Here is a 20,937-nt window from a genome sequence, read left to right on the forward strand (position 1 = left end):
CTCTGACTGGACTATATGTGTTGTAGGCATCTGACCCTTCACCCCCAAGCCCCGCCCCTCTGGGCTCCCAGGTCCACGCAGCCGCCGTCAACGGAGACCGGAGCGTCCTCCTCAGACTCATCACAGGTACTATACACACATACACACATACTTTCCCCTGACCCCTGACCTTTAACCCCTGACCCACTGTGTGCAGTGGATCCCTCCCTGCGTGACCGTGAGGACCAGTTTGGGCGTACCCCACTGATGTACTGTGTCCTGGCTGACCGTCTGGACTGTGCTGAGACACTGCTGAAGGCCGGAGCCTCTGTTAACAAGACTGACCATAGCCAACGTACTGCGCTGCACCTGGCAGCACAGAAGGTACACTACAACACTGAGTTAACCTGGAACCACTAAAGGAAACACTAGAACAGTAGTGGAACCATCAGAACACTGAGTTAACCTGTAGAACACTAAAGCAAACACTAGAACAGTAGTGGAACTATCAGAACGTTGAGTTAACCTGTAGAACACTAAAGGAAACACTAGAACAGTAGTGGAACCATCAGAACACTGAGTTAACCTGTAGAACACTAAAGCAAACACTAGAACAGTAGTGGAACCATCAGAACACTGAGTTAACCTGTAGAACACTAAAGGAAACACTAGAACAGTAGTGGAACCATCAGAACACTGAGTTAACCTGTAGAACACTAAAGGAAACACTGGAACAGTAGTGGAACCATCAGAACACTGAGTTAACCTGTAGAATACTAAAGGAAACACTAGAACAGTAGTGGAACCATCAGAACACTGAATTAACCTGTAGAACACTAAAGGAAACACTAGAACAGTAGTGGAACCATCAGAACACTGAGTTAACCTGTAGAACACTAAAGCAAACACTAGAACAGTAGTGGAACCATCAGAACACTGAGTTAACCTGTAGAACACTAAAGGAAACACTAGAACAGTAGTGGAACCATCAGAACACTGAGTTAACCTGTAGAACACTAAAGGAAACACTAGAACAGTAGTGGAACCATCAGAACACTGAGTTAACCTGTAGAATACTAAAGGAAACACTAGAACAGTAGTGGAACCATCAGAACACTGAGTTAACCTGTAGAATACTAAAGGAAACACTAGAACAGTAGTGGAACCATCAGAACACTGAATTAACCTGTAGAACACTAAAGGAAACACTAGAACAGTAGTGGAACCATCAGAACACTGAGTTAACCTGTAGAACACTAAAGCAAACACTAGAACAGTAGTGGAACCATCAGAACACTGAGTTAACCTGTAGAACACTAAAGGAAACACTAGAACAGTAGTGGAACCATCAGAACACTGAGTTAACCTGTAGAACACTAAAGGAAACACTAGAACAGTAGTGGAACCATCAGAACACTGAGTTAACCTGTAGAATACTAAAGGAAACACTAGAACAGTAGTGGAACCATCAGAACACTGAATTAACCTGTAGAACACTAAAGGAAACACTAGAACAGTAGTGGAACCATCAGAACACTGAGTTAACCTGTAGAACGCTAAAGGAAACACTAGAACAGTAGTGGAACCATCAGAACACTGAGTTAACCTGTAGAACACTAAAGGAAACCCTAGAACAGTAGTGGAACCATCAGAACACTGAGTTAACCTGTAGAATACTAAAGGAAACACTAGAACAGTAGTGGAACCATCAGAACACTGAATTAACCTGTAGAACACTAAAGGAAACACTAGAACAGTAGTGGAACCATCAGAACACTGAGTTAACCTGTAGAACGCTAAAGGAAACACTAGAACAGTAGTGGAACCATCAGAACACTGAGTTAACCTGTAGAACACTAAAGGAAACCCTAGAACAGTAGTGGAACCATCAGAACACTGAGTTTACCTGTAGAACACTAAAGGAAACACTAGAACTCTTTCCATGACATAGACTGACCAGGTGATTCCATGTGAAAGCTATGATCCCTTATTGATGTCACTTGTTAAATCCACTTCTGTCCGTGTAGATGAAGAGGAGGAGACAGGTTAAAGAAGGATTTTTAAGCATTGACACAATTAAGACATAGATAGGGGCAACTCAATTTTAGGAAGGTGTTCCGTAATGTTTGGTATACTCAGTGTATATCACATACTGGTAGCTTAGGTGAGAAGGTAGTGCCCCCCAGTGGTGACAGACAGACACCCTCAGGGCGGCTGTTAAGAACTAGACAAGGGGATCGGCAACTTTGATGAGGGTGGGGGCCACAAAAAATCTGAGCGAAATGTTGTACTTTGTGAGCTAAACATTATAAACACCCCCCTCTTGACAGTGAAAACTTCAGAGTTAATTTACTGCAATTCTACACATTTTGCCATGGGGCATAGAGTAAATTAAGTTTTAAAGCAAGTTTGCTGCAATTCTACACATTTTGCCATGTGGCATAGAGTAAATGAAGTTTTAAAGCAAGTTTGCTGCAATTCTACACATTTTGCCATGGGGCATAGAGTAAACGACGTTTTAAAGCAAGTTTGCTGCAATTCTACACATTTTGCCATGGGGCATAGAGTAAATGAAGTTTTAAAGCAAGTTTGCTGCAAATCTACACATTTTGCCATGGGGCATAGAGTTAACGAAGTTTTAAAGCAAGTTTGCTGCAATTCTACACATTTTGCCATGGGGCATAGAGTAAATGAAGTTTTAAAGCAAATTTGCTGCAAATCTACACATTTTGCCATGGGGCATAGAGTAAATGAAGTTTTAAAGCAAGTTTGCTGCAAATCTACACATTTTGCCATGGGGCATAGAGTAAATGAAGTTTTAAAGCAAGTTTGCTGCAAATCTACACATTTTGCCATGGGGCATAGAGTAAATGAAGTTTTAAAGCAAGTTTGCTGCAAATCTACACATTTTGCCATGGCTCGGAGAAAAGATTTTGCAATTCTACAACTCATTTCATGCAATTCGCCAAATTTTGGCCTTGAGGCAGGGAGAAACATTTTCTGTTTTAAAGCTCATTTCCCCCGGTCAGTAATTTATATCAAGTTTAGATAGCTGGCCACAAGACTAACTTACCATATAAAATGTTTTAGCTGACATGGCTAATTGAGTGACTATCAGTGACTGACATCACAAGTGAAAAACAGTTGATGCACAACCAAGTTTCAAAATGCCACCTTGTGTATTCTACTATTCCAACAGTAAGTTGAGACCCCGACTGAGTTCCTAAAAAAGATATCTAGATCTAGAAAATGAATTGAAAGACTGGGCTGTATGAGCAGTAATATCTCTATAGAAAGTGTTTATTAGCCTTGTCCTGGGGGGGGGGGTGTCAGGGCAGGTGAGGAGCGGTGGCTGGAGGAGCGGAGGAGGGTGCTCACACACACACTCTAACACACACACACTCCAATTCTAATGTGTGTGGGGTGATGGGAGGCCCTCTCTCTCTCTGACACCTGATCAATATCTAGCTGAGACAGGGAGAGACTTCTGGGATTACTGATCTAATTGGACTGAGAATAGGGAGGATAGACCATATGTACACACACACGCACACACACTCACACACACACTCATACACACACACACACACACACACACACACACACACACACACACACACACACACACACACACATACAGGCCTATATGGACACACATTTGCACGTGCACACACATATATACATACATACACACACACACTTTCTCAAAGCTCACACATACTCTCACATGCATGCTCAGTCAGCAGATAGATCTGTCAAACGATGAGGCTGGAAGGAATAGATAGGAGAGAGTCTGAGAACCAACAGGAAAGAACAGAGAGGAGCGAGTCTGAGAACCAATAGGAAAGAACAGAGAGGAGAAGAGAGGAGAGGAGAGAGTCTGAGAACCAACAGGAAAGAACAGAGAGGAGCGAGTCTGAGAACCAATAGGAAAGAACAGAGAGGAGAAGAGAGGAGAGGAGAGAGTCTGAGAACCAACAGGAAAGAACAGAGAGGAGAGAGTCTGAGAACCAACAGGAAATAACAGAGAGGAGAGGAGAGAGTCTGAGAACCAACAGGAAAGAACAGAGAGGAGAAGAGAGAGGAGAGAGTCTGAGAACCAACAGGAAAGAACAGAGAGGAGAAGAGAGAGGAGAGAGTCTGAGAACCAACAGGAAAGAACAGAGAGGAGAGAGTCTGAGAACCAACAGGAAAGAACAGAGAGGAGAGAGTCTGAGAACCAACAGGAAAGAACAGAGAAGAGAGTCTGAGAACCAATAGGAAAGAATAGAGAGGAGAGAGGAGAGAGTCTGAGAACCAATAGGAAAGGACAGAGATGGATGATGATGGAATTGGATAAGACACCATAGAGAGTGTGTGTGTGTGTGCTCCAAGGGGAACGTGCGGTTTCTGAAGCTGCTCCTGTCTCGTCGTGCTGATTGGCTGCAGAAGGATCTAGAGGAGGTAACACCCCTCCACCTGGCGACCCGCCACCCCTCCCCCAAACCCCTGGCCTTGCTGCTCAAACACATAGGACCTGGAGAGGTGGACACACAGGACAAGAACAAGGTACCACACACACACTGTTTACAAAGTTGGGTAATAGTTCTATCAAACAGACTTGTTATGAAACTGTCCCGGCTCTTTGATTTGATTGACTGAATTAGAGTTCACATGGAGTTCTGAGCAATCCACACACACACACACATACACATACATACACACACACACACACAAAACACACACACACACACTGGAATGACAATTGGCTGCTTTGTCCTGACTATTCAAGGCAGACAGTTGTGCCAAATATATTCTACACACACGCACGCACACACACACACACACACACACACACACACACACACACACACACACACACACACACACACACACACACACAGGCCCCCTCTGTCTGTAGCGATGATGTCTATCTGTCTGTTAGTTCTGTAATAATCCAATATGCATCATCAGCATGTCAGATGACACTGGTTTCAGTATGTCCCAGAATAGATCTCTAACAACAGCCATAGAGGAGGTGATATCCCTGTTATAGCATACTGTCACTGCTACTGTCACTGTTAGAGTCACTGTTACTGTCACTGCTACTGTCACTGTTAGAGTCACTGTTACTGTCACTGCTACTGTCACTGTTAGAGTCACTGTTACTGTCACTGTTACTGTCACTGTCACTGTCACTGTTACTGTCACTGTTAGAGTCACTGTTACTGTCACTGTTACTGTCACTGTTACTGTCACTGTTACTGTCACTGTTACTGTCACTGTTAGAGTCACTGTTACTGTCACTGTTACTGTCACTGTTACTGTCACTGTTACTGTCACTGTTACTGTCACTGTTAGAGTCACTGTTACTGTCACTGTTACTGTCACTGTCACTGTTACTGTCACTGTTACTGTCACTGTTAGAGTCACTGTTACTGTCACTGTTACTGTCACTGTTAGAGTCACTGTTACTGTCACTGTTACTGTCACTGTCACTGTCACTGTTACTGTTACAGTCATTATTACTGTCACTGTTACTGTCACTGTTACTGTCACTGTTACTGTCACTGTTACTGTCACTGTTAGAGTCACTGTTACTGTCACTGTTACTGTCACTGTTACTGTCACTGTTAGAGTCACTGTTACTGTCACTGTTACTGTCACTGTTACTGTCACTGTTAGAGTCACTGTTACTGTTACTGTCACTGTTACTGTCACTGTTACTGTCACTGTTAGAGTCACTGTCACTGTTACTGTCACTGTTACTGTTACTGTCACTGTTAGAGTCACTGTTACTGTCACTGTTACTGTCACTGTTAGAGTCACTGTTACTGTCACTGTTACTGTCACTGTTACTGTCACTGTTAGAGTCACTGTTACTGTCACTGTTACTGTCACTGTTAGAGTCACTGTCACTGTTACTGTCACTGTTACTGTCACTGTTACTGCCACTGTTAGAGTCACTGTCACTGTTATTGTCACTGTTACTGTCACTGTTACTGTCACTGTTAGAGTCAGTGTTACTGTCACTGTTACTGTCACTGTTACTGTCACTGTTAGAGTCACTGTTACTGTCACTGTTACTGTCACTGTTAGAGTCAGTGTTAGAGTCAGTGTTACTGTCACTGTTACTGTCACTGTTACTGTCACTGTTACTGTCACTGTTAGAGTCACTGTTACTGTCACTGTTACTGTCACTGTTAGAGTCACTGTCACTGTTATTGTCACTGTTACTGTCACTGTTACTGTCACTGTTAGAGTCAGTGTTACTGTCACTGTTACTGTCACTGTTACTGTCACTGTTACTGTCACTGTTACTGTTACTGTTAGAGTCACTGTTACTGTCACTGTTACTGTTACTGTTAGAGTCACTGTTACTGTCACTGTTACTGTCACTGTTACTAGAGGAGGTAACACCCCTCCACCTGGCGACCCGTCACCCCTCCCCCAAACCCCTGGCCTTGCTGTGTCACTGTTACTGTCACTGTTACAGTCATTGTTACTGTTACTGTCATTGTTACAGTCATTGTTATTGTTACTGTCACTGTTGCAGTCATTGTTACTGTCACTGTCACTGTTACAGTCATTGTCACTGTTACTGTCACTGTTACAGTCATTGTTACTGTTACTGTCATTGTTACAGTCATTGTTTTTGTTACTGTCACTGTTACAGTCATTGTTACTGTCACTGTTATTATTACTGTGACTGTTACTGTCATTGTTATTGTTACTGTCACTGTTACAGTCACTGTTACAGTCATTATTACTGTCACTGTTATTGTCACTGTCATTGTTACTGTTACAGTCATTGTTACAGTCATTGTTACTGTCATTGTTACAGTCATTGTTATTGTTACTGTCACTGTTACAGTCATTGTTACTGTCACTGTCATTATTACTGTCACTGTCATTGTTATTGTCACTGTTACTGTCACTGTTACTGTCATTGTTACTGTCACTGTTACAGTCATTGTTACTGTCATTGTTACTGTCACTGTTACAGACATTGTTACTGTCATTGTTACTGTCACTGTCACTGTCACTATTACAGTCATTGTTACTGTCACTGTTACAGTCATTATTACTCTTATTGTCATTGTTACTGTCACTGTCACTGTTACAGTCATAATTACTGTCACTGTTACTGTTACTGGCACTGTTACAGTCATTGTTATTGTTACTGTGACTGTTGCTGTTACTGTCATAATTACTGTCACTGTTACTGTCACTGTTACAGTCATTATTACTGTTATTGTTACTGTTACTGTCACTGTTGCTGTTACTGTTGCTGTTACTGTCATGTTAAATCCTCAGGCTTTGTGTGTTTCTTTAGAATATGTTCTAGGGCTTTTTGATTTAGAGCCTGGAGGTTAGAGCCTGGAGGTTAGAGCCTGCAGGTTAGAGCCTGGAGGTTAGAGCCTGGAGGTTAGAGCCTGGAGGTTAGAGCCTGGAGGTTAGAGCCTGGAGGTTAGAGTCTGCAGGTTAGAGCCTGGAGGTTAGAGCCTGGAGGTTAGAGCCTGGAGGTTAGAGCCTGGAGGTTAGAGCCTGGAGGTTAGAGCCTGGAGGTTAGAGCCTGCAGGTTAGAGCCTGGAGGTTAGAGCCTGGAGGTTAGAGCCTAGAGGTTAGAGCCTGCAGGTTAGAGCCTGGAGGTTAGAGCCTGGAGGTTAGAGCCTGCAGGTTAGAGCCTGGAGGTTAGAGCCTGGAGGTTAGAGCCTGGAGGTTAGAGCCTGGAGGTTAGAGCCTAGAGGTTAGAGCCTGCAGGTTAGAGCCTGGAGGTTAGAGCCTGGAGGTTAGAGCCTGCAGGTTAGAGCCTGCAGGTTAGAGTCTGGAGGTTAGAGCCTGCAGGTTAGAGCCTGGAGGTTAGAGCCTGGAGGTTAGAGCCTGGAGGTTAGAGCCTGGAGGTTAGAGCCTGCAGGTTAGAGCCTGCAGGTTAGAGCCTGCAGGTTAGAGCCTGCAGGTTAGAGCCTGCAGGTTAGAGCCTGGAGGTTAGAGCCTGGAGGTTAGAGCCTGGAGGTTAGAGCCTGGAGGTTAGAGCCTGGAGGTTAGAGCCTAGAGGTTAGAGCCTGCAGTTTAGAGCCTGCAGTTTAGAGCCTGGAGGTTCGAGCCTGGAGGTTAGAGCCTGGAGGTTAGAGCCTGGAGGTTAGAGCCTGCAGGTTAGAGCCTGCAGGTTAGAGCCTGCAGGTTAGAGCCTGGAGGTTAGAGCCTGCAGGTTAGAGCCTGGAGGTTAGAGCCTGGAGGTTAGAGCCTGGAGGTTAGAGCGTTGGGCCAGTAACCAAAAGGTTACTTAACTCCAATTGCTCCACAGGTGCCTGACAATAGTGACCCTGGCTGTGACCCCAGGGGGAGTTTGGATATGCAAGAAACACATTTCCATTACACACTTGTGTAACAGGTCAAATATAAACACCCCCAAAATTATTATTACAATAGTGTCTGACCCCCCTCCCCTCTCTCTCTCTCCCCCTGCAGCAGACTGCGCTCCACTGGTCAGCGTTCTATAACAGGCCAGAGCACGTCAGACTGCTCATCAAACATGACTCCAACATTGGCATCCCTGACAGCGAGGGCAAGATCCCCCTACACTGGGCTGCTCACAGCCAGGAGCACACCGCTATACACACCGTCCGCTGCATACTGGTACACACACACACACGCACACACACACACACACACACAAACACACACACACACACACACACACACACACACACACACACACACACACACACACACACACACACACACACACACACACACACACACACACAGGATCCAGTGAGAATGTCATCCTTACACACACCATCCTTTGCTTACTGATGTAAATGAGGTGTGTGTGTGTGTGCGTAGGAGGCGGCTCCTACCGAGTCTCTGTTGAACTGGCAGGACTATGAGGGGCGCACGCCTTTGCACTTTGCTGTTGCCGATGGCAACGAGGCAGTGGTGGAGGTGCTGACATCGTATGACGGCTGCAGTGTCACGGCGTACGACAACCTGTTCAGAACCCCGCTGCACTGGGCTGCACTGCTGGGTAAGAGACTGTGTTTACAATGTGAATCCTGTCATCAGAATGTGGTACCATCACTGGTCCAGATACTGTACCGGGGGGGGGGGGGGCAACCCGAGCTGGACCTGAATATTTTGATGTGTGTTTCAGGACATGCCAAGATAGTGCACTTGTTGTTGGAGAGGAACACGTCAGGCACCATCCCCTCAGACAGTCATGGGGCCACACCTCTACACTATGGAGCTCAGAGCAACTACGCCGTACGTAGACACACACACGCGCACACACGCGCACCTTTTCAAGTTACATCAGTGACAAGTTACATGTGTGTGCGTGCGTACGTGCACGTGTGTGTGTGTGTGTGTGTGTGTGTAGGAGACGGTGGGTGTGTTTCTGTCCCACCCCTCTGTGAAAGACGAGCCAGATCTGGAGGGCCGCACAGCGTTCATGTGGGCTGCTGGCAAAGGAAGCGATGATGTCATACGCACCATGCTGACACTCACGCCTCACATCGACATCAACATGGCCGACAAGTACGGAGGCACTGGTGAGGAACTCTGGGATGTGTTTAATACGCAGGGATTGATTCAGTCAGCAGTAGACCAAGAGCTGCTGTGATTGGTCAGGCTGGTAGAGGACACCTCCCCCCACCCCTCCCTCCCCCTTCATCCCCTACCCCCCTCACCGCCTTCACCACAGTTTCCCAGATCTTAATGCCCTGGCACTGTCACCATCAGGGCTACTCAGAGAGATAAACAGACAGAGATGACACACACACACACACACACACACAAACACACACACACACACACACACACACACACACACACACACACACACACACACACACACACACACACACACTCACACTCACACTCACACACTGGTGCTAGCCTCTGTCATCCTGCACGTGTAGGAATGTTGAGGCACTGTAGGTGACAGGTGGCAGGACAGCCGCTGTCTGATGTCACAGGGGATTCCCCAGAGGGGCATAGATGTCAGGGGATTCCCCGAAAGCAGTGGAGCGGGAGAGACGTGGGGAGAGAGACATGTCAACACATAACTGACACTGTTAAGAAAATTACCAAAAACAGTGAGCATGTACACATACTCTCTCTGACACACACGCACACGCACACACGCACACGCACACACACACACACACACACACACACACACACACACACACACACACACACACACACACACACACACACACACACACACACACACACACACACACACACACACACACACACACACACACACCATCCCCAAGCTGTAGACATGCTATCCTTTGTCCCCTGCTCTGCCCTGTGGGCTGATTGGAGCACTAATCACCATGGTGATGCCCCTGCTTCCTGCCCTGCAGGGACAATTTATGTGGATATGCTAATGAGTTGGTAAAATATGCAAATTATCTGGTGTACTATGCTAATGAGGTTGAGTGTGATGGGGAGCAGAGTGGGTTTATCAGAGTGGGTTGAGTAGAGTGGGTTGAGCAGAGTGGATTGATCAGAGTGGGTTGAGCAGAGGGGGTTGATCAGAGTGGATTGATCAGAGTGGGTTGAGCAGAGTGGGTTGATCAGAGTGGGTTGAGCAGAGTGGGTTGATCAGAGTGGGTTGAGCAGAGTGGGTTGAGCAGAGTGGGTTGATCAGAGTGGGTTGAGCAGAGTGGGTTGATCAGAGTGGATTGATCAGAGTGGGTTGAGCAGAGTGGGTTGATCAGAGTGGGTTGAGCAGAGTGGGTTGATCAGAGTGGGTTTATCAGAGTGGGTTGAGCAGAGTGGGTTGAGCAGAGTGGGTTGATCAGAGTGGGTTGAGCAGAGGGGGTTGATCAGAGTGGATTGATCAGAGTGGGTTGATCAGAGTGGGTTGAGCAGAGGGGGTTGATCAGAGTGGGTTGATCAGAGTGGGTTGAGCAGAGTGGGTTGAGCAGAGTGGGTTGATCAGAGTGGGTTGATCAGAGTGGGTTGATCAGAGTGGGTTGAGCAGAGTGGGTTGAGCAGAGTGGGTTGAGCAGAGTGGGTTGAGTAGAGTGGATTGATCAGAGTGGATTGATCAGAGTGGGTTGATCAGAGTGGGTTGAGCAGAGGGGGTTGATCAGAGTGGGTTGATCAGAGTGGGTTGATCAGAGTGGGTTGAGCAGAGTGGGTTGATCAGAGTGGGTTGAGCAGAGTGGGTTGATCAGAGTGGGTTGAGCAGAGTGGGTTGATCAGAGTGGGTTGATCAGAGTGGGTTGAGCAGAGTGGGTTGAGCAGAGTGGGTTGATCAGAGTGGATTGATCAGAGTGGATTGATCAGAGTGGGTTGAGCAGAGTGGATTGATCAGAGTGGGTTGATCAGAGTGGGTTGATCAGAGTGGGTTTATCAGAGTGGGTTTATCAGAGTGGGTTGAGCAGAGTGGGTTGAGCAGAGTGGGTTGAGCAGAGTGGGTTGATCAGAGTGGGTTGATCAGAGTGGGTTGAGCAGAGTGGGTTGATCAGAGTGGGTTGATCAGAGTGGGTTGATCAGAGTGGATTGAGCAGAGTGGGTTGAGCAGAGTGGGTTGAGCAGAGTGGGTTGATCAGAGTGGGTTGATCAGAGTGGGTTGATCAGAGTGGATTGAGCAGAGTGGATTGAGCAGAGTGGGTTGATCAGAGTGGGTTGAGCAGAGTGGGTTGATCAGAGTGGATTGAGCAGAGTGGGTTGAGCAGAGTGGGTTGATCAGAGTCACTGGAGTAGATAGATGGGCCAGTGGTGTAAATATTGACTGACATGAAATAACAACACAGTACAGGGTCAAAGTGCAACAAAGGACTTTTCATTTGCCGAACTGGTTCTGAAAACTCCAGTAGGTGAGGCTGCTGAGGTGTGTTTAGACTAAATGTGTGTCTGTTGCAGCGCTGCACGCGGCCTCTCTGTCAGGTCATGTGAGTACAGTGAGGTTGCTGTTGGAGAGAGGAGCCATAGTGGACAGTCTAGACGTGATGAAACACACGCCTCTGTTCAGAGCCTGTGAGATGGGACACCGCCACATCATCCTCACACTTATCAAAGGTACACAGCAAAGATGGTGGATAAATGAAGATTTTGCTTTACTAAGGTCGTTGACCATTGGAAAAAAGGAGCGAGTGAGATGTCTCATTTCCTCCTCCGTCTCTGGTACGCAGTACACCAGTGTGTGTGGTGGTGATTATTGTAGACTTGGTATTCCTTCAATACATTGTGGTCTGATAGCAGTGAAGAGTTTGTGGTCATACACGCATCCTTAAAAACGTAGGTGCTCACATCCCCAAATATACACATTTCCCCTCACATCCCCAAATATACACATTTCCCCTCACATCCCCAAATATACACATTCCCCGTCACATCCCCAAATATACACATTTCCCCTCACATCCCCAAATATACACATTTCCCCTCACATCCCCAAATATACACATTCCCCCTCACATCCCAAATATACACATTTCCCCTCACATCCCCAAATATACACATTTCCCCTCACATCCCCAAATATACACATTCCCCCTCACATCCCCAAATATACACATTTCCCCTCACATCCCCAAATATACACATTCCCCCTCACATCCCCAAATATACACATTTCCCCTCACATCCCCAAATATACACATTTCCCCTCACATCCCCAAATATACACATTTCCCCTCACATCCCCAAATACACACATTTCCCCTCGTATCCCCAAATATACACATTTCCCCTCACATCCCCAAATATACACATTTCCCCTCACATCCCCAAATATACACATTCCCCCTCACATCCCCAAATATACACATTTCCCCTCACATCCTCAAATATACACATTTCCCCTCACATCCCCAAATATACACATTTCCCCTCACATCCCCAAATATACACATTCCCCCTCACATCCCCAAATATACACATTCCCCCTCACATCCCAAATATACACATTTCCCCTCACATCCCCAAATATACACATTCCCCCTCGTATCCCCAAATATACACATTCCCCCTCGTATCCCCAAATATACACATTCCCCCTCGTATCCCCAAATATACACATTCCCCCTCACATCCCCAAATATACACATTCCCCCTCACATCCCCAAATATACACATTCCCCCTCACATCCCAAATATACACATTCCCCCTCACATCCCCAAATATACACATTTCCCCTCACATCCCCAAATATACACATTCCCCCTCACATCCCCAAATATACACATTCCCCCTCACATCCCAAATATACACATTTCCCCTCACATCCCCAAATATACACATTCCCCCTCACATCCCAAAATATACACATTCCCCCTCACATCCCCAAATATACACATTTCCCCTCACATCCCAAATATACACATTCCCCCTCACATCCCCAAATATACACATTTCCCCTCACATCCCCAAATATACACATTCCCCCTCACATGACCATTATGTGCATGAAGCACAGTGTGTGTCATTTCACTTTTGTGTATAGTCGATCATAATTGATCACAGAGGTACGTAACGATTATATACATACAAATTGGGCCAAGTTAAAAACCTAGGCAACAGTAATCTTTTTTTGATGTCTGTAATCCTTTATGACCGTATGTACCTCTGTGATTAATTATGATTAAATATGTGCAAAGTGAATAGAATTTGTTCCACACCTACCATGCGTCATGTGCATGTGAGGTGAAATGTGTATATTTGGGGATGTGAACACTCAGTTTGTTTGACCTGATGAAGATCCGGTTCGGATCAAAACATTGTCAATAAAGCTGTGAATTGGGAGGTTTATTCAATAATATCTGCCATTCAACTTATAGTCATTTTGTATGTGGTGCTATGCTCTACCTACTGAGTCATACAGGACTACACTAGTGTACCATGCTCTACCTACTGAGTCATACAGGACTACACTAGTGTACCATGCTCTACCTACTGAGTCATACAGGACTACACTAGTGTACCATGCTCTACCTACTGAGTCATACAGGACTACACTAGTGTACCATGCTCTACCTACTGAGTCATACAGGTCTACACTAGTGTACCATGCTCTACCTACTGAGTCATACAGGACTACACTAGTGTACCATGCTCTACCTACTGAGTCATACAGGACTACACTAGTGTACCATGCTCTACCTACTGAGTCATACAGGACTACACAAGTGTACCATGCTCTACCTACTGAGTCATACAGGACTACACTAGTGTACCATGCTCTGCCTACTGAGTCATACAGGACTACACTAGTGTACCATGCTCTACCTACTGAGTCATACAGGTCTACACTAGTGTACCATGCTCTTGTAATGCAGGATTTGGGTGGGCTTACTATGGTGAAAAATGCCTCATTGATTTTCATTGTGTAGGCTCTGCTCGTGTCCACCTGGTGGATCTAGATGGACACACTGCTCTGCACTGGGCGGCTCTGGGGGGGAACGCTGAAGTCTGCCAGGTCTGTCTTTTCACCTTTATACACTTTTATTATCCCTGAACACTTCTTCATTTGTCTTCATTTCCTTTCCTTATAGACTGTGTTAAGGGTGTGTTGTTCAGGTCATTGAGCCGGTTGTCTGGTACTGTAACCTCAGTGTGATGGTCATGGTAGTTGCTGATGGAGAATGGGATCAGTCCTAACGTCCAAGACCAGGCAGGCAGGACTCCTCTCCAGTGTGCTGCTTATGGAGGGTACATCACCTGTATGGCTGTACTACTAATGGAGAACAACGCCGACCCTAATATACAGGACAAAGAGGTACACACACACACACACACACACACACACACACACACACACACACACACACACACACACACACACACACACACACACACACACACACACACACACACACACACACACACACACACACACATACAGTACATATACAGAAACACACAGACACAAAGTGCTCTCCACTGGTCCTGTCCTACCGTGTGTGTCTGCAGGGCAGGACAGCTCTCCACTGGTCCTGTCCTACCGTGTGTGTCTGCAGGGCAGGACAGCTCTCCACTGGTCCTGTCCTACCGTGTGTGTCTGCAGGGCAGAACAGCTCTCCACTGGTCCTGTCCTACCGTGTGTGTCTGCAGGGCAGGACAGCTCTCCACTGGTCCTGTCCTACCGTGTGTGTCTGCAGGGCAGGACAGCTCTCCACTGGTCCTGTCCTACCGTGTGTGTCTGCAGGGCAGGACAGCTCTCCACTGGTCCTGTCCTACCGTGTGTGTCTGCAGGGCAGGACAGCTCTCCACTGGTCCTGTTCTACCGTGTGTGTCTGCAGGGCAGGACAGCTCTCCACTGGTCCTGTTCTACCGTGTGTGTCTGCAGGGCAGGACAGCTCTCCACTGGTCCTGTCCTACCGTGTGTGTCTGCAGGGCAGGACAGCTCTCCACTGGTCCTGTAACAATGGCTATCTGGATGCTGTGAAGCTGCTGCTGAACTCTAATGCCTTCCCCAACCACATGGAACACAACGAGGAGAGGTGAGGAGGAGGTGGATGATGAGGAAGTGCCTCGTCTATAGTTTGGAAGAACATCAACTCCTACAACAGCAGCAAGTATCGATTTAGATTCAAAAAGTAGCTGTTGGTATTGTCTTGCTAAGGCAGTTTAGTTGTTGTGCTGTCTCTCTACCTAGTGTCCTACTTGCATTTTTCTACTGGTACTGACTGATAACTACAGGTAACTGGCAAGATAAAGGAAACCCCAACATAGTGTCTTAATAGGCGTTGGGCACCACGAGCCAGAACAGCTTCAATGCATCTTGGCATAGATTCTACAAGTGTCTGGAACTCTTGGAGGGATGCGACACCATTCCTCCATGAGAAATTCCATCATTTGGTGTTTTGTTGATGGTGGTGGAAAACGCTGTCTCAGGCTCCGCTCCAGAATCAACAGGGTTGAGATCTGGTGACTGAGACAGACATGACATGTGGTGTGCATCTTTTCATGCTCCTCAAACCATTCAGTAACCACTCGTGCCCTGTGGATGGGGGCATTGTCATCCTATGGAGGCATAGACATGGTAGCCAAAATAATGTCCTGCGCAGTATTTTAATACATGACCCTAAACATGATGGGATGTTAATTGCTTAAGTAACTCAGGAACCACACCTGTGTGGAAGCACCTGTTTTCAATATACTTTGTATCCCTCATTTCCTCAAGTGTTTCCTTTACTTTGTCAGTTACCTGTACTTTATTGAGGGAAAATGTACTTGCTACGATTGTGTTGTTGTCTCACCTAGCTATGTTAAAATGAATGCACTAATGGATGTCGCTCTGCATAAGAGCGTCTGCTAAATGACTAAAATATCAATGTAAAATTATATGTTGTAATTTTCTGAATGAATTTTGTGAATCTATTCTCTATGTGTGTTGTTTTTCACAAAGCAAGTTCATTAGGTTAAAGATGCACTATGCAGAAATCACTCCGCCATTTCCTGGTTACTAAAATTCTAATTATAATATCAGATTATGTGACAAAACATCCAAGTATAGCGTAGAGAACCATTGTACCATCTAAACCGCTGTGAAATATATCTTCCATAACCAATAATGTTGTATTTTTAGCTGTTTGAAGCTGGTGTACAGAAGCAAAAAACTTAAGAACAGGAAGCATGCGTGTGTGTGTGTGTGTGTGTGTGTGTGTGTGTGTGTGTGTGTGTGTGTGTGTGTGTGTGTGTGTGTGTGTGTGTGTGTGTGTGTGTGTGTGTGTGTGTGTGTAGGTACACCCCCCTGGACTACGCCCTCCTAGGGGAACACAGTGAGGTGACTCAGTACATGTTGGAGCATGGAGCTCTGTCTATAGCGGCCATCCAGGACATCGCTGCTGCTTCCATCCAGGCGCTGTATAAAGGATACACGGTCCGCAAGGCCTTCACTGAGAGGAAACAACTACTGATGAGACACGAACAGCTACGCAAGGACGCAGCCAAGTACCACACACGCACACACACAACCACATACACACACACACATAGAAATTTGCATTGTGATCCATCCCCTGTCTGCTCAGTACTCTCTGTCAATAACTATATCATAGTCAACCAGATCATGCCATACACACACACACACACACACACACACACACACACACACACACACACACACACACACACACACACACACACACACACACACACACACACACACACACACACACACACACACACACTCACACACACACACACACACACACACACACACACACACACACACACACACACACACACACACACACACACACACACACACACACACACACACACACACATTCTCTTTCTATCTATTTTCTCTCTCTCTCTCTCTCTCTCTCTCTCTCTCTCTCTCTCTTTCTCTCTCTCTCTCCTCTCCCTTTCTCTCCATCTCTCCCTGTCTTATTCCCCCAACCCATATAGAAACAGTCACACTCTCTCCATATCCATCTTTCCACCTGTCATCCCTGCACACACATACATCTTCTCCCTGTCTCTCTCTCTCTCTCTTTCTCTCTCTCTCTCTCTCTCTCTCTCTCTCTCTCTCTCTCTCTCTCTCTCTCTTGCTCACACATCCCTCTCTTATAATTCTACACTGTTTGTAATAAATGGCCTGTAAGGGTCTCTGTGTGCTTGGGACTCCTATTAGGCTTGGATTACTGAAAGGATTCTCCTGTTGTTCTTTGTAACGTCAGGACTAGTTTGTGATGTTGGTCAGGGCTGGTCCAGCGGTAGGGTTTAGGTAGGGTTTTGAGATAAGGCTGTAACTAGGGTTAGGGTGTATGTGTGTGAGACGTGTGTAAGATGTGTCATGATTTCACTCAGGAAACGCGAGGAGGAGCAGCGGAGGCGGGAGGCGGAGCAGCAAATCTCATTGGCCAGAACAGAGAAACAGAGGATGTTATTGGCCCGCGCTGAGCAGGAGCAGCTGTCATTGGCTGAGACTATGAAGGAACTGTCAGTGTATGAGAGAGAGGCAGGGGGCGGGGCTAATACAGCCTCCAAAGCAGAACAGACCAATAGCAAAGAGGAGACACGGAAACATAGAGGTACGGACATACACGCACACAGGAGGCTGCTGAGGGGAGGACGACTCATAATAATGGCTGAAATGGAGTTAATGGAATGTTATCAAACATGTGTTTGATAAATTTGATTCCATTCATTCTGTTCCAGCCATTACTATGAGCCCGTCCTCCCCAATCAAGGTGACACCAAACTAGTTTTCATTGGGAAGGCAGATAAAGCCTTTTTGATCAAAAGCAATGACTTTTGCATGTGAATCCTACTCATTACTGTTCCGTTTGAGAAGGGCGCTCCTCCCTCACTGCTTTTGCCCCTTCTCGTCACGGGTCATAGACCGGTGCCCTGCGGCTCAGCTTAATCAGATCCACTCAATGAAAAACAGGTGAAATTATGAACGCCATCTTCATTATCTCCCACCATATGGCACAAGTTGACTGCAGATATTTACTTAAAAAGTAGCTAGAAATATTCAAATGTATAAAAAAGAAGTAGTTTAAACAGTATTGACATTATTGAAAAACCATCCTGTCTCTTTTTCCAAAACCCTGGACTACGGTATATATACGGTAAACCGCCCAAACCTAACACACATATACACACACTCGTATTCACCCACTCACTCAGTCTCTTACTTCCCTCTCTTTCTCAGCACATAGAAGCAGACCCTCCAGGAGAGGGAAGGAGGCGCAGCCAGCCAAAGGCCCTGACCCCGTGGTGACCCCTCACCCCTCAGTGACCGCTGACCCCATGCCCCCTGCGCAGGGGTCTAGGGTCAGGGAGCGTCTCTCTCCTGCAGGCTGCAGCCGACCCCCCAGTCCAAAACACAGACCCCCCACCACACCCAGGACCAAGAGACTCACCTCTGCAAACACACACACTCCTTCCAAAACACACACTCCCTCCAACACACACACTCCCTCCAACACACACACTCCTTCCAACACACACACTAACTCTAACACACACACTCCTTCCAACACACACACTAACTCTAACACACACACTCCTTCCAACACACACACTCCCTCCAACACACACACTCCTTCCAACACACACACTAACTCTAACACACACACTCCTTCCAACACACACACTCCTTCCAACACACACACTCCCTCCAACACACACACTCCTTCCAACACACACACTCCTTCCAACACACACACTCCCTCCAACACACACACTCCTTCCAACACACACACTCCCTCCAACACACACACTCCCTCCAACACACACACTCTTTCCAACACACACACTACCTCCAACACACAAACTCCTTCCCACACACACACTCCTTCCAACACACACACTACCTCCAACACACACACTCCCTCCAACACACACACTCCTTCCAACACACACACTACCTCCAACACACAAACTCCTTCCCACACACACACTCCATCCAACACAAACATGTCTACTCGCCCCACCATGGATCAAGAAGCCCCCAGCACCAGGGAACGCACCCCTAGAAGCAAGAGAGACACACACACCAACACACACAACCCCAGACACAGAACACGCCCTGCCACAGACCATACCACCTCCTCCAGCAAGAACCACACTAAAGCCTCCACACAATCACACCGCCCCAGCAGCAAGCCCAGGGAGCGGGACAGAGACCAGGCTGCCTGCACTATCCAACGAGCCTGGAGGAGGTAAGGTTGAAGCCCGACCAGGGATGGTCTGCTTTTCATTCTTCCCATTCCCTCTCCAAGCTGAGCCAGTACTGGGAGTACTGCCATGGAATAGAGCCTGTGGCCCCTTTGCCAAAGCAGATGTGCTCAGGTAGTTTCTCTCTGGCCTGATACCAAGGTTGGCTCTGAGATGGCTTCCCAAACAGCCTGGAGGAAGTGTGTGTATGGTTGAAAGGGGGGGGGGGTATACTGTGCTCCACAGTAGCGTTCTCTCTTACCAAGAGAGTGTGGCAGTGCCATGTGGTGCCCACATGTGTCTTCCCTCCACACACACACACACCAACTTACACACAGCGTCTCCCCCTCTCGCTCTCTGTGGTCTGGCTGCCTGCCCTCCTACCATCAACACCTCCATGACGGGGGAGGTGGGGGAGACAGGGGGTATAATCTGGAGCCCTCTCAGTGTTTTAACGAGAGGCTAAAAGTTCAGGCGTGCCATTCTAATAGCTACCAGCAGCCTCTCATTCAGGATCTACTACCCCACATCGGAAAGCGTTCTGTTCCCAGCCGCCAGTAGATGTGTGTGCGTGCGGATGCGTGTACTGATTTAATTGTAGTATACAAGTAATAAGCTTTTTCTACTAAGCTCTTGAAGTATGCCATGGCCGGGTTCAGTTCCCCTAGAGGAAGTGTTATGTATTGATGCTGAAGAGTAGCGGACCCAGAATTGAGCCATGTGGAACCCCTGAGGTTGGACATTATTATTTCTCACCCCTCTTAAACCAGCTTTTTAAGGGATGCCTGTAACGTTTTTCAGTGAACTGAATAATGTCCAAATGTCATGTGCTGTGTAATATACGAACCGAATAGGTTGGACAAATGAAGGCCTCTATAATGTACTGTGTTCTGGGTGTGTTTGTGTGTAGGTTCCATGTGCGAGACAGATTGAGGGCGGCTTTTGGTGCTGGGAAAAGAGTGGAGCCACCTGAGGTCGCCTCCCTCCTGATCCAGCTGCTCTGGGATAGGCCGGCTTTCCCTGGTCACACCCCTATTAGGACCAAGCCTGAGGCCAGAGTTCCACCCACCAAGACAGCAGCCAAGAGCTCAGTGCTGCAAAGCATCTATGGTAAAGCCTGGCGTTCTGTCCAGAATGTTTGATTCTGTCTTTAATTTGTTTCAACTCTGAACTGTTAACATTTAGAAATAAACCAATTCTTAACAGCGCCTAGTCGCCTACTGTGAATGGGTGCATTACTGCCGAGCTGCGACTTCAAATTCCAACAAATCTCTATGGAATTAGTATAGGGAGGTGTATAGTTCACTGAATATATTAATATCTGTACAGAATTAGTA

General features: G+C 46.8%; 1 protein-coding gene across 2 annotated transcripts in view; it reads left to right on the plus strand.

Moving 5' to 3' along the window:
• The window catches only part of invs (inversin), a 26,634-nt gene continuing 5,697 nt past the window's right edge, over positions 1–20,937 (plus strand). The window contains exons 1-15 of one of the 2 annotated variants that reach the window (XM_055924881.1): positions 1–126; positions 197–363; positions 4,354–4,527; positions 8,431–8,598; positions 8,809–8,989; positions 9,116–9,225; positions 9,341–9,512; positions 11,848–12,003; positions 14,317–14,402; positions 14,556–14,702; positions 14,897–15,426; positions 16,670–16,879; positions 17,744–17,967; positions 18,594–19,605; positions 20,511–20,710. In XM_055924881.1, coding sequence (XP_055780856.1) covers positions 247–363; positions 4,354–4,527; positions 8,431–8,598; positions 8,809–8,989; positions 9,116–9,225; positions 9,341–9,512; positions 11,848–12,003; positions 14,317–14,402; positions 14,556–14,702; positions 14,897–15,426; positions 16,670–16,879; positions 17,744–17,967; positions 18,594–19,605; positions 20,511–20,710 — 3,487 coding nt within the window. In that variant the 5' untranslated portion in view covers positions 1–126; positions 197–246. The remainder of the gene's footprint in view (positions 127–196; positions 364–4,353; positions 4,528–8,430; positions 8,599–8,808; positions 8,990–9,115; positions 9,226–9,340; positions 9,513–11,847; positions 12,004–14,316; positions 14,403–14,555; positions 14,703–14,896; positions 15,427–16,669; positions 16,880–17,743; positions 17,968–18,593; positions 19,606–20,510; positions 20,711–20,937) is intronic. The other variant, XM_055924882.1, reaches the window with a different exon arrangement.

Source organism: Salvelinus fontinalis, chromosome 6 (genome assembly GCF_029448725.1).
Source record: "Salvelinus fontinalis isolate EN_2023a chromosome 6, ASM2944872v1, whole genome shotgun sequence".
NCBI lineage: Eukaryota > Metazoa > Chordata > Actinopteri > Salmoniformes > Salmonidae > Salvelinus > Salvelinus fontinalis.